Source organism: Macrobrachium rosenbergii, chromosome 54, assembly GCF_040412425.1.
Source record: "Macrobrachium rosenbergii isolate ZJJX-2024 chromosome 54, ASM4041242v1, whole genome shotgun sequence".
NCBI classification, from domain to species: Eukaryota; Metazoa; Arthropoda; class Malacostraca; order Decapoda; family Palaemonidae; genus Macrobrachium; species Macrobrachium rosenbergii.
The window spans coordinates 26,800,698-26,815,697 of NC_089794.1; the positions used below are offsets into that span (position 1 = coordinate 26,800,698).

General features: G+C 35.6%; 1 protein-coding gene across 1 annotated transcript in view; it reads left to right on the plus strand.

Moving 5' to 3' along the window:
• Nucleotides 1-15,000, plus strand: part of LOC136834623 (trichohyalin-like) — a 39,397-nt gene that overhangs the window by 19,282 nt on the left and 5,115 nt on the right. The window contains exon 5 of the mRNA XM_067097202.1: nt 3,812-3,949. Coding sequence (XP_066953303.1) covers nt 3,812-3,949 — 138 coding nt within the window. The remainder of the gene's footprint in view (nt 1-3,811; nt 3,950-15,000) is intronic.

A 15,000-nucleotide genomic window follows, 5' to 3' on the forward strand; every position in this document is an offset into this window, starting at 1 on the left:
TATATATATATATATATATATATATATATATATATATATATGTGTGTGTGTGTGTGTGTGTGTGTGTATACACATGTGTATGTATGTGTGTGTGAGAACGCAAATGCAAAAGTTTACAAGCACAAAGAGGCTTTTAAGGCACCACTCCTACAGTGAAGTGAGGTCTGAATATTGAATGTAAGAAAAATGCAGACGATAAAACGAGTTGCCCAAGAATGTTATGGAAGGAGAAAGACGAATAGAAAAGTGGAATCACAGACATAAGAGAAAGAAGCTTAAATTTCACACTTTCCATTTTATCTATCTCGGTTTTGACAATATGGAATGAAACTTTTGTTTAACTCGTCTCCGATTTCATTTTATCTCTCACCCTTCTGCAAATATGGAATAAAACTGTTCGATTTTCCTCAATTCCTTTTATATTTCTCTCTCGCTCTTTTGCAAATATGGAATAAGAACTGTCCGATTTTCCTCAATTCTCTTTTTATCTCTCTCACACCCTTTTGTAAATATGGAATAAAAACTATTCGTTTTCCTCAATTTATTTTTTTAAATCTCTCACCATTTTGCAAAAATGCAATAAAATGTTCAAATGACCTCACTGAACGTACCTTAAAAAATTAAAATGTTGGTCGAGAAACAAAATTAATCTAAAAAGAAGTGAAGAAGAAGATTACAATTACACTTTTCCCTTTCATCTCTCTCATCCTTTAGTAAACATGCAATAAAATGTTAAATTTGCCTCATTCCGCGTACTATGAAAACTTTAAAAAGATGGTCCAGGCACATAGGAATCAAGTACGAAAAGTGAAGATGATCAGTTGAAGTGGCATTTTTCTTTTTATCTCTCTCACCCTTTTGAGAATATCGAATAAAATATTCAATTTGCCTCACTCAACGTACTTTAAAAATGATAAAAAGTTGGTCCAGGCACGTAGAAAGCCAGTAGGAAAAGTGAAGAAGAAGAAGAAGAAGAAGAAGAAGAAGAAGAAGAAGAAGAAGAAGAAGAATTAGAATGATATGGAGAAGATGAAGAAGAAGAAGAATCTGAAGAAGAAGAAGAAGAAGAAGAAGAAGAAGAAGAAGAAAAGAAGAAGGAGGAGGAGGAGACGAACAAGAAGAAAAAGGAGATGAAGAGTGAAGAAGAAGAAGAAGAAGAAGATGAAGAAGGAGAAGAACGTGGCAGCAAACTACTTCTTGCCTCCGAATGATTAAAATGATTTCGGTGTAGTCATTCCACTCGGCTCCGTTCGCTCCGCCAACTTGATGGGTGGCGGCGGGAGGTGGGAGGTTGTGGAATTGAAGAGGGCCTTCCCCTTAATGTATCGCACATCTGTCTGCGTTTTAAAAGCTTCTCTCCTCACCTCACTCGAGGGGCCTTCCAGAAATGCATATTCGCTACGTCTTGGAAGTGAGGGGAATGGAGGGAAAACATTCTATTGGGGTTCTGGGTATGGAAGAATGTTAATCCTTGAAAAGGGGGGTAAAACATGGGAAAACATTCTCATGGTTGTCTGGATATGGAAGAATGTTATTTCTTGAAAATGGGGGAAAACATTCTCATGGTTTTCTGGATAAGGAAGAATGTTATTTCCTGAAAATGGGGGAAAACATTCTCATGGTTTTCTGGATATGGAAGAATGTAGTTTCCTGAAATTGGGGGAAAACATTCTAATAGGCGGCTGGATATAGAAGAATGTTAAATCTTGAAAATGGGGGAAAACATTCTCATGGTTTTCTGGATATGGAAGAATGTTAAATCTTGAAAATGGGGGAAAACATCCTAATTTGGTTCTGGATATGGAAGAATGTTAATTCCTGAAAATGGGGGAAAACATTCTCATGGTTTTCTGGATATGGAAGAATCTTAATTCCTGAAAATGGGGGGAATGGAGGAAAACTTTCGAATGGGGTTCTGGATATGGAAGAATGTTAAATCCTGAAAATGGGGGAAAACATTCTCACGGTTTTCTGGATATGGAAGGATGTTAAATCCTGAAAATGGGGGAAAACATTCTTCTGGTTTTCTGGATATGGAAGCAGGTTAAATCCAGAAAATTGGGAAATGGATGAAAAACATTCGAATTGGGTTCTCGATATGGAAGAGTGTTCAATCCTGAAAATGGGGAAATGGGGAGAAAACATTCTAATGGACGTCTGGATATGAAGTAACTCCTCTATATTTCTTCTTCTCTCTTTCCTGATGCCTGACGTTAACTGACGTTTACTCAGCTGACGTCAGACAGGAAAAGGCTTTACGTGGAGTGCAACCAAGTAAGCATTTGCATGAACTTATGTACTTTCTTTGATGTACAATTCGACGGAACAGGAGAGATGTATGGGAGAGTTTGGGGTGTCCATGTAGTTAGTTGTATATACTGGTGCACACTATTATTATTATTATTATTATTATTATTATTATTATTATTATTATTATTATTAATCCTTTTCACTACTTTCAGTCAGGAATTACTTCAATAATTTGGGAAACTGTCTATCTGTTTTTCTTCTTCAATTTTCCCTTTCTCTCTCTCTCTCTCTCTCTCTCTCTCTCTCTCTCTCTCTCTCTCTCTCTGTGTGTGTCTCATACTTGCTTCTCTTTCAAACTTTCTTCTTCTGTCTTTCTCTCCTCTCTCTCTCTCTCTCTAAGACTCTTTCCTCCAATCTCTCTCTCTCTCTCTCTCTCTCTCTCTCTTCCCCAATCTCTCCCTCTCATACTTTCTTCTTCTCTCTCTCTCTCTCTCTCTCTCTCTCTCTCTCTCTCTCTCTGTGTCTCTCTCCCAATCTCTCTCTCTCCTCCCTTCTTCTCTCTTTCTTTCTCACTTTCTCTTCTCTCTCTCTCTCTCTGACTTTCTTCCTTCTCTCTCTCTCTCTACTTCTCTGTCTCTCTTCCCTGTCTCCCTCTCTCTCTTCTCTCTCTTTCTCTCTCTGTCTTCCCCCAATCTCTCCCTCTCATACTTTCTTCTTCTCTCTCTCTCTCTCTCTCTCTCTCTCTCTCTAAGACTTTCTTCCTTTCTCTCTATCTTGCCATAATCTCTCTCTCTCTCTCTCTCTCTCTCTCTCTCTCTCTCTCTCTCTCTCTCTCTCTCTCTCTCTCTCTCTCTCTCTCTCGCGGACCTCGGCGCTCTGAGACCTAATTGGACAAGCGAGCAAGCAGCTGAGCTCTTATGAATACATTTGCAGTAGCATTAACATGACCCGGAGAGAGCACACATACACCCACTCTCAGCAATGAAAACTCATCTATATGGAAATAATAAAACGCAATGTACACACGCACACACACACACACACACTTGTCGTATCTCACCTGTGGTGTAAAGTGTATGTATGTATTTATGTATACATATATATACAGTATATATATATATATGTATAAATGTATATGTATAAATATATGTATGTATATATTTATATTTAAATATATTATATACATACATATGTATCTATATTGTATATATACATATATATATGTATATAAATATATAATATATATATACATATGTATGTATATACATATATATGTATATAAATATATACAGTACATATATATATACATATACAGTATATATATATATATATATATATATATATATATATATATATATATATATATATATATATATATATATATATATAACCACAGATATCTACCTATTGGTATGCTACCCCAAAACCCCAGTAAAACTGTAGTATAGGATACCGTCTGCATTGCATCCTACGAAAAAAAAAAATCAAGAATCCTACAAATCTGAATAAGGACCGTGAATGACGAAGGAGCGGAAGTCCTAATTGGAAAACTTCTCCGGAGGAAATCAGTCGACAGGAGTTTCCTTGACGCTGCCGCTGCTTCAGGTCGTCGAAAGACATAACAGTGATTCGAAGCTTAATTGGCCGGATGATGATGATGATGATGATGATGATGATGATGGGACTCCCACCTTCTTTCGTAAAGGAGAAGGAAGTCAGAAGAAAGCGCATGTATGTAAATGTATATCCTTCCATATATGTATGTATGTATATTCTTATATATATATATATATATATATATATATATATATATATATATATATATATATATAATATATAACAAAAACATTTCTTCAGCATTCCTTCATTGGTGTTAAAAATGACTATATAATTACCAATTCTAGGACAGATTATTGCTTTTAAAGGAATATACCTTTATTGTCAACGCTAAACAATTATATATATGTATATGTATATATATATATATATATATATATATATATATATATATATATATATATATATATATATATATAGTAGCGTTGACAATAAATTATATATTCCTTTAAAAGCAATATTCTGTCATAGAATTGGTAATTATATAGTCATTTCTAACACCAATGAAGAATTGCTGAGGAAATATTTTTTTTCTATGTTTTCCGGTGCGTTTTGCAATAACTTTTAGTTCTCACAAGTGTACAAAGTAAGCCAATCCTCAATCACTAATCACTGAGCACTTAAGTAAAAGTGTACTTTATTAGCAATTGAAACAAGTAAAACATGCGTTGAAAAAAGCCTCGGCCCATGAAACTTTTATCCACGGCCCGGTGGTGGCCTATCCTATATCGTTGCCAGAAGTATGATTGTGGCTAACTTTAACCTTAAATAAAATCAAACTACTGATCGGAGGGTGGATGATCAACATACCAAAAAATAAATGTTGAAGTTAAAAAACAAAAGTAAAAAGAGTTAACTTTAAAAAATAAAAGTAAGAAAAAATAAAAGCACAAAGAGTTAACTTTAAAAAATAAAAGTAAGAAAAAATAAAAGTAAAAAGAGTTAACTTTAAAAAACAAAAGTAAGAGAAGTGATTTAAAACTAAAAGTAAGAAAAGTTATTTAAAAATAAAAGTAAAAGAGAGCGAAAGTTGAAAAATAAAAGTAAAAAAGGTGAAGGTTAAAAAATAAAAGTGATAAAAATAGTGAAAGTTGAAAAACAAAAACTGAAAAAAGGTGAAAGCTTAAAATGAAAGTCGAAAAAGTGAAAGTAAAACAATGAAAGCAAAAAGAAAGTTAAAAATAAGTGATAAAAAAGTGAAAGTTGAGAATAAAAGTATAAGATACAGTGAAAGCCAAAAAATAAAAGTAAAAGAAGAAAGTTAAAAAATAAAAGTAAAAGAAATAGTGACATTCAAGAAATGAAAGTAAAAAAATGAAAATTAAAAAATAAAAGGAAAAATGAAACTTAAAAAATAAAAGTAAAAAATAGTGACCCTTAAAAAATAAAAGTAAAACAACACACTTAAAAAATAAAAGTAAAAAAAAAGAAGTGAAACTTAAAGACGTGAAGGGAACTTTCTCTCGGAAAGCAAAACCTAAAAGCAACTCGGTATCCTTTGAAGCCCGCCGGGGGAGGGGGAGGGGTTTGTAAAAGGGGTCTTAAACCCCCTCGGCAAAAGAACTATAATAAAAAAAATTACGATCTTATCGAAGAAATCCAGTTTTAGAAAACTCACTCTACTAATTTCTTCTTCAAATTCCGCGTTCAAATATAGCAAAAAATTCGAGTTATTTCATTTTTAAAAGCAAAAATAAGTATACACACTTAATAATAATAATAATAATAATAATAATAATAATAATAATAATAATAATAATAATAATATAACCCTCTGAATCCCTGAATGACATTCAAAGCAGAATACTGAAAATAACTACAAACGAATCAAGTATTTTATTTCTAAAACAAAAAACTAAGTTAAAACATTTATAGAAATAATATTACGATACCACAGTGAATTCCCGAAGGAATTCCTAACAGCACCTAAAAAACAACCAGGTATTAATTTTTAAAAGCAAAAATAACTAACATCACTTAAATAATAATAATAATAATAATAATAATAATAATAATAATAATAATAATAATAATAATAATAATAATAATAATAATAATAATAATAATAATACGAAAACCCTGTGGTTTCAAGGATATACAGAAAGCCAAACTCTATAAATCCTAACAAAAATAACAAAATAACTGGTATTTCATTTTTAAAAGTAAGTAACCGCATTTTAATATAATAATAATAAAAAATAATAATAAAATAATAATAATAATAATCCTGTGAATAAGGTCAAAGAGGACCAAAAAATAAACAAAAACTGCAAAGTAATCAAATATTTCATAAATAAAAACAAAAATTACTAAACACAATAAATATTAAAACCGAAAAAATAAAGTATTTCAATTATAAAAGCAAAAACAACTAATACCATTTAAATAAAAATAATAATAATAATAATAATAATAATAATAATAATCATACGAAAAGCCTGTGGATTCCTGAAAGATAAACAGAGAAGCAGCAGGACAAAATGGAGATGCCACAGTCACTCACTCTGTCGTGTCAGGAGGCTGACGTGGCAATCCATCTGAAATTATGCCCGAGATTGAAGCCGCGTCAGTGTCTCGAGGACGTCTCTGTTGGCTCCTGGTGGAGGCATCTGTGTTTGTGCTGTGACACACACACACACTCACACACACACTCACACATACTCAAACACACTCACACGATACAGTAATCTGAAGTAAAACCAATGTATCTTTCACATACAGTCTTAGGTATTTTTTTCATACACTCTCTTGGCCCTATCGCTTGCATCGAACCAACACAGCAACCCCCTACCTCACAACCATAGCCACCAACGCTACAACCCTACAACCATAACCCTCAACCTCTCAACCATAACCTCAGCATTACCACGACCATAACACCAACCACATAAGTCTACAACCATAACCCCTAAATCATAACCATAACCTCATCATCACCACGACCATAACATCAACCCTATAGATCTACAACCATAACCCCAAATCACAACCATAACATCCCCAAACCCCACAACAATAACCTCTCCAACCCCAGAGCCATAATCCACTTGACCCCGCAACCAAAACCTCCCTAACCCCACAACCAGAAACCACCAAAATGACAATCATAACCCTTCTAACTACACAACCATAACAACCCAATCCTCAGCCATAAACTCACCATCACCACAACCATAACCCCCAAATCACAACCATAACATCCCCAATCCCCCAACCATAACCTCTCCAATCCCAGAAACATTATCCCCTTGACCCCACAAACCAAAACTTCCCTAACCCCACAACCAGAAAACACCAACACAACAATCATAACCTTTCTAACTACACAACCATAACAACCCAATCCTCAACCATAGCCTCACCATCACCACAACCATAACCCCCAAATCACAATCATAACAGGCCCAACCCCACAACCATAACATCTCCAACCCCAGAACCACAATCCCTTTGACCCCACAAACCAAAACCTCCCCAACCCCAAACCAGAAACCACCAACCACCAACAATACAATCATAACCTTTCTAACCTCACAACCCCAATCCTCAAACATAACCAACAAATCACAACCATAACATCCCCAACCCCACAACCATAATCCCCTTGACCTCACAAACCAAAACCTCCCCAACCCCACAACCAGAAAACACCAAAACCACAACCATAACCTTTCTAACCTCACAACCATAACCCCCAATCCTCAACCATAACCCTCACTTCCCAACCCCACAACCATAATCTCCCAACTCCCAACCATAACATCTCCAACCCCAGAACCACAATCCCTTTGACCCCACAAACCAAAACCCTCCCCAACCCCAAACCAGAAACCACCAACCACCAACAATACAATCATAACCTTTCTAACCTCACAACCCCAATCCTCAAACATAACCAACAAATCACAAATGCATAACATCCCCAACCCCACAACCATAATCCCTTGACCTCACAAACCAAAAACTCCCAACCCCACAACCAGAAAACACCAACACCACAATCATAACCTTTCTAACCTCACAGCCATACCCGCAATCCTCAACCATAACCCTCACTTCCCAACCCCACAACCGGAAACCACTAACACGACAATCATAACCTTTCTAACCTCACAGCCATACCCGCAATCCTCAACCATAACCCTCACTCCCCAACCTCACAACCATAATCCCCCCCAACAACCCCACCACCCAGAGAACAGCATTTAAGCCAGAGAGAGAGAGAGAGAGAGAGAGAGAGAGAGAGAGAGAGAGAGAGAGAGAGAGAGAGAGGAACCTGTAAATGCAAGTTAACGAGAACAATTTATTTTAAGTGCTGGGGACAATCGATAGACATTGGCCACACGTTGTTCGGAATGGCCCCGAATTTCCTCAGCTCCTTGAGTCAACGAGGACGCGGTGGAAGGGCGGAACGAGTTTCATTCTTAGCCTGACTCGTTGTTTTAATGTTTTTTCCCCTTCGTTGGGAGGAGGTCATGCTGTTATGCGTTATGTGGGGTTATCTATGCGGGAAGTTAGACTTGGTATGAAATTTACGTAGTTGCAAGTGCACACACACACACATATATATATATATATATATATATATATATATATATATATATATATATATATATATATATATATATACATATTTATATATATTATATATATATATATATATATATATATATATATATATATATATATATATATATATATATATATATATATATATATATATATATATACACACACACACGCATCAGCTTAGTCAGTACGAATATTGCACGTCGGCGTTGATATGACAAGCTTTGTTTAGGACCTATAGAACTTCAAAATGGAACTGTCAGCAGCGGGAAATATTTCACTCACGGAGACAGATGAGGTCAGTTTACCCTCAAGCAGGGGATGGGGTTGCGTGCCGGGCTCAGTTTTACCCAATAATGCCAAATCCATCAACCGCGGGGGGGATTCCGGACGTTATTTGACAATCCCATTTTTCTACATTGAATGGGTCTTCACTTTTCATGGGAATTCGCCTCTGCAGTAATTGTGGATATAGGTAGTGGGTATTATTGATGGTGTTTGGTGCCTCGTTCCTCGGTTTTAGTAATGTTTCTCGGTTAAAATAATTTTTAAAAATATCTACAATAATGATAAACAATTGGTGTTTCTCATGTTTTATATATATTTTTTATTGTGTGGTGAATATGGGTATAATTTCATTCATCATAAAGGGTTGATTTCTTTGGAGATAAAAGGTTATAGTGCTCTCCTCTCTCTCTCTCTCTCTCTCTCTCTCTCTCTCTCTCTCTCTCTCTCTCTCTCTCTCTCTCTTTTAATGGTGTCGTATGGTGTCTGTCATATGGGAATAATTACATATAACATATCTTGCAACTGCATAATACATTATAATGAAGAATTTTAAGAGTAGTTTGAGAAAACAGAAGATATATATTTATTTGAGACGAGTGCCTTCAATTTAATTTTAAGAGTAGTTTGAGAAAACAGAAGATATATATTTATTTGAGACGAGTGCCTTCAATTTACTATAATGTAAATATGTTAATTCTCTCTCTCTCTCTCCCTCACTCTCTCTAGCAATATATCACAAATTCCTATGCAAAGCCCCAGCATTTACCTTTCATTAAAAAAAAAAAACTGTAGCATCATCATAAATTATATGAATAAAACCATTGATGGATATAATACCTACTTTGAAACCCGTTAAAAGTCAGTATGCAAAATCATAAACATGGACCACCTGACCTCCTACAATATCATACCTCTGGCAACCTTCCCTCGACCTTTCACACCACAACCTGCGGGTCGTGACTCCTGGCATCTGGAGGGAATGATACAGAATCACTTCCAGGAATCCTCGGAATTCTTGGGAATCTGCTTTTACCACTGGACCAGGAGAGGTGGTGATTGCCTTGGGAACTAATGGTGACAATGTCCATGAAAATTTTAAAAAATCTAATGGTCGTTTAATGTAATACACGTTTTCTTTGAAGTTTTTGGTTTGTTAAACAGCTTGAGATGATTTAAAGGTTTTCATAGCAAAGTTTGGTGTTGTGTCTGAGATAACTCAGCTTAGGTTATGCCTAAGAATTTTATATATATATAATATTATATATATATATATATATACATATATATATATATATATATATATATATATATATATATATATATATACATATATATATACACACACACACACAACGATTTACCCTGACGTAATATCCACGTCCTGATAAACACAAGCTAAAATATTTCTTGCATTTTCATACAATCTCGCTTCGACCTTTAAAGTTAAAAGTGCGACACAGCAGAAATGAAAATGTCAAATCATCGTTACTGAAAAACAAAGATATTAAAAAAAAAATAGTAAACAAACACAGAGAGTGACCAGATTCGAATCGTTTCATCAGTTTTACAGCAAGTGAGGGTAATCATTTAACTTTTTCAGCCCGAGAATTAACTCTGCGTAAAACTGGCAGGTCACCACTCTCAGAAATTCATTGATGAATGCTTATTTATCAACAGAGAGAGAGAGAGAGAGAGAGAGAGAGAGAGAGAGAGAGAGAGAGAGAGAGAGCAAGCGTGAGAGGATATGAATTTCTCCCTATCCTGTTATAGCTGCGTACACAGAATACTCACATATTTTTCACTTCCCGAGTAAAACGAATAGTCTAAGGGAATCGCTCGCCATGTTACACTATCTAAACCTCTCTTGCAAGATATACAATTGTACAGTAACTCCAAAATATCTTTATTATACAACTGTAATTCCAAAATTATATTTTTTTATACAACTGTAATCCAAAAATTATATTTTTATTACACAACTGTAATTCTACAATTATATCTTTATTACTGCCATTTTTGAAGGAACAGGTTAACAAAGACAAAACACTTTTAAAATTAATTAATCAGAATAAAGATAAATGCTTTCCTACATTAACACATGAATTATTATCCTTTTTATGGTGCAGTTCTTCATATCCTGACACTGTATCCTGAAATATCCTATTGTTTACCTTAACCTTCACAGGCGGCTTCGTGTAATTCAACAATACTGTTTACATTTTTTCTGGAGATGCTGAGGTCATCGCGACCTGACCTCAGGTTGGAGGTCTCTTTTAGCGATGTTTTCTACCACTTAGGTTCCTCTAAGTTCATTCGTAATGATTATTAAAAGAATGAACAACTCGATATTCTTTGGAAGCTTGAATTTCAAGTCAATGGCCGCTTCGGGCTTGTTCCATAGGAATAGGGCTCATCTTCTGAATAATAATAATAATAATAATAATAATAATAATAATAATAATAATAATAATAATAATAATAATAATAATAATAATAATACATTTAGATGTACCGTGCAGTACATTTTATAGACTACAAAATACACGAAGAGGCGGAAATAATAATAATAATAATAATAATAATAATAATAATAATAATAATAATAATAATAATAATAATAATAATAAAGCACTTAGGTGTATACTACAGTAAATTTTATAGACTAAAAAATACACGAAGAGGCGGAAATACACTCAAAATAAAAATAAAAATTATTTTCAAAATTAAACAAATAAGCAAAAAAAAAAAAAAAAGCGCCGAAGTTTCTTCGGCGCAATCGAGTTTTCTGTACAGAGTACAGCCAAGGCCACTGAGAATAGAAAAAGTGCGGACAGAAAAAATGCGGACAGAATAAATTGCGGACGGACACACATGCTGTAGGAGCCGCGGCCCATGAAACTTTAACCACGTCCCCGTGGTGGCCTGGCCGATATGGTGGCCAGACACACGATTATGGCTAACTTTAACCTTGAATCAAGTATAAACTACTGACCCTAGAGGGCTGCAATTTGTTATGTTTGATAATTGGAGAGTGGATGGTCAACATACCAATTTGCAGCCCTCTAGCCTCAGTAGTTTTTAAGATCTGAGGGCGGACAGAAAAAGTGCTAAGTAGCTTTTAAGGTCTGTGGGCGGACAGAAAAAACTGCGGACAGAAAAATTGCGGACAGAAAAGTGAGGACAGAAAAAAGTGTGGACAGAAAAAGTGCGGAAAGATAAAATTGCGGACAGAAAAAAGTGCGGACAGAAAAATTGCGGACAGAAAAGTGAGGACAGAAAAAAGTGTGGACAGAAAAAAGTGAGGACAGAAAAAGTGCGGACAGAAAAAAGTGCTGACAGAAAAAAGTGCTGACAGAAAAAAGTGCGGACAGAAAAAGTGCGGACAGAAAAAGTGCGGACGGACAGACAAAGCCGGCACAAGAGTTTTATTCTACAGAAAACAGAAAACTTACCCAAGCATCGAAGACCTCACCATCACCTGCTGAACACGAGAGCCCAAGACAGCAATCTCGCCAAATAATCCTTCCGAAGGTCTTGGTTCTCGTTCTTTGCCACATACGTATCGATCTCATCCATCATCCCCTCGATAATGCCATTAATCACCGACTTGACAATCTCATCGATTACCCCTATCAATCACTGTTGCAGGGGATCTCATCAATCATCTCCCAATCATCTTTTTATTTTTATATTCTCTTCATTTTCTTGGCAGTGTCGCAAACGTTCCCTTTTTTCAGTTTTCTCTGAAAGAAAACTATTGTGCCGGTTTTGTCTCTCCGTCCGCACTTTATTCTGTCCGCCCTCAAATCTTAATAACTACTGAGGCTAGAGGGCTGCAAATTGGTATGTTGATCATCCACCCTCCAATCATCAAACGTACCAAATTGCAACCCTCTAACCTCATCAGTAGTTTTGATTTTATTTAAGGTTAAAGTTAGCCATAATTGTGCTTCTGGCAACGATATAGGATAGGCCACCACCGTGCCGTGGTTAAAGTTTCATGGGCCACGGCGCATTTTTTACTTGTTCATTTTGTTAAGCAAAAAGATACTTCAAGCTTGACAAATGGTGTTTAGTTACACACATACAAACACACACATACTCACAGGACTTATTTTACTTGTTTACTCGAGTGAACTGTCACAAGCAGTAATGTTTTATACCTTTGGATGACGATAAAATTCTTTTAGTTTTCTCATGTGAAGATAATTGTCAAGACATTTCACTTTTTTCTCCTATGATATTCTCATTAACATAATTTAAGAGAATTTACTTTCTTCTGTAAAACTCATTTTAATAATGGTCGAGGCTATTTGTTTTCTGTTACGAACTGTCACAAGCAATAAATATGGGAATTTATTTTCCGTTTTGTGATCTTGAATAACTGCCAAATGTTCATAGATTTTTAGATGCAGAAACAATAAATATACATAAGATTTCGCTATGTGATGTAAACAGGAAAAAATAACTAACAGAGATGATATACGTTTTGTAGTAAAATTTCATTGCAAAAAACTTTATATGAAAAGTTTCATGACTTGTTTTGTATTGAAATATCATGGCAATTATTTTTTATAATCAACTCTCCTTGAGGGAGAAGGTACAAATCTTGTGAAGTTCTTTTATATCTGTGCATAATTCACGTACAATACGTGTTATCTGTGGAGCATCACTATTATAAATACGTGTTATATTGAGACGTTTAATAGAATTGAACTGAATTAAATTTAGGCCAAAGACTAAGCACTGGAACCTATGAGGTCATTCAGCGCTGAAACGGAAATTGACTTGTAAAAGGTATGAAAGGCGTAACAGGAGGAAAACCTCAAAGCAGTTGCACTATGAATCAATGGTTAGGAGAGGGTTAAGGAAAGTAAGAGGGAAGAAAGAGAATAAGAAAGGAGGTACAATAAAAGGAACGAAAGAGGTTGCAGCTAGGGGCCGAAGGAATGCTGCAAAAACCTTCAGTAATCCCTACAGTGAACCGCATGAGGCGCACTGACGGCACTAGCCCCTACGGGTAATATATTGCATCACAAGGCCATTTTAGAACAGGAAAAACTACGCATTCGATTTAGGGTAAATGCAAGAATGATAGAATATCAGTTTAATGGGGGAATCTCTCGTTCACATAACAATTCCTTTTCTGGGAGTTATTTCGTCCATTTTCCAAAATGAAAGAAATCCCAGGCAATCAAAGTGAATGACCTAAGCTGACTCCGAACGGAAGCTCAATTGTAGCTGTCCAGACACATCTCGTTAAGTTAATAGAGACAGTCTGATAAACGGTAACAAGCACGGATAAATCCTAAGCAGAGCGTCGTTGATGCAAATATATTAGCGCGGCCAGACGCCCTAAAGACGAACTCGGAAAATGGAAAACAGTTTGAAGGGAAAGGCATTATTGGATTGAATATAGAGTTTAAGCCAAAGTTAAAAAAAGTATACCTTAGTTTTACCAGACCACTGAGCTGATTAACAGCTCTCCTAGGGCTGTCCCGAAGGATTAGACTTATTTCACGTGGCTAAGAACCAATTGGTTACTTAGCAACGGGACCTACAGCTTATTGTGGAATCCGACCCACATCATAGCGAGAAACGAATTTCTATCACCAGAAATAAATTCCTCTAACTCTTCATTTAGGCCAAAGGCCAAGCACTGGGACCTATGAGGTCATTCAGTAAAAGGTTTGAAAGGTATAACAGGAGGAAAACCTCAAAGCAGTTGCACTATGAATCCATTGTTAGGAGAGGGTGGAACGTAAGATGGAAGAATGAGAATGTGAAAGGTTGTAGATAGGGGCCGAGGGGACGCTGCAAAGAACCTTAAATAATGCCTACAGTGCACCGCATGAGGTGCACTGCCGGCAATACACCCTACGAGGTGAAAGGCATTATCAAACGTCCGCTGTATTCAAATGACGCTCTTCTGAATTCCCGGGTTGAGGGCTGCTTGATATCAGTGCTTGGAAACGGTGGTTTTGAGCTGATTTAGACGAGAGGAAACTACTGTCAAAGTGTTCAAACATTATTAGTTTGATGGAGAGCACAGAACAGATATCAGACGAAGGTGGGAATGGATTTCAGTTTCATTTTGAAATCATAACAAGTAAAAACTGCACCGTAGTTTCATCGGCGCAATCGAGTTTTCTGTACAGCTGCTACAGTGCAGAATATTTTTCAAGATTGTCATATTGTTTCACATTTTAATATGTTTTTTTTAACAAAACAAAATTAGTAATTTTCTTCATACTTACAAAATTGTAGTGAGCGTAT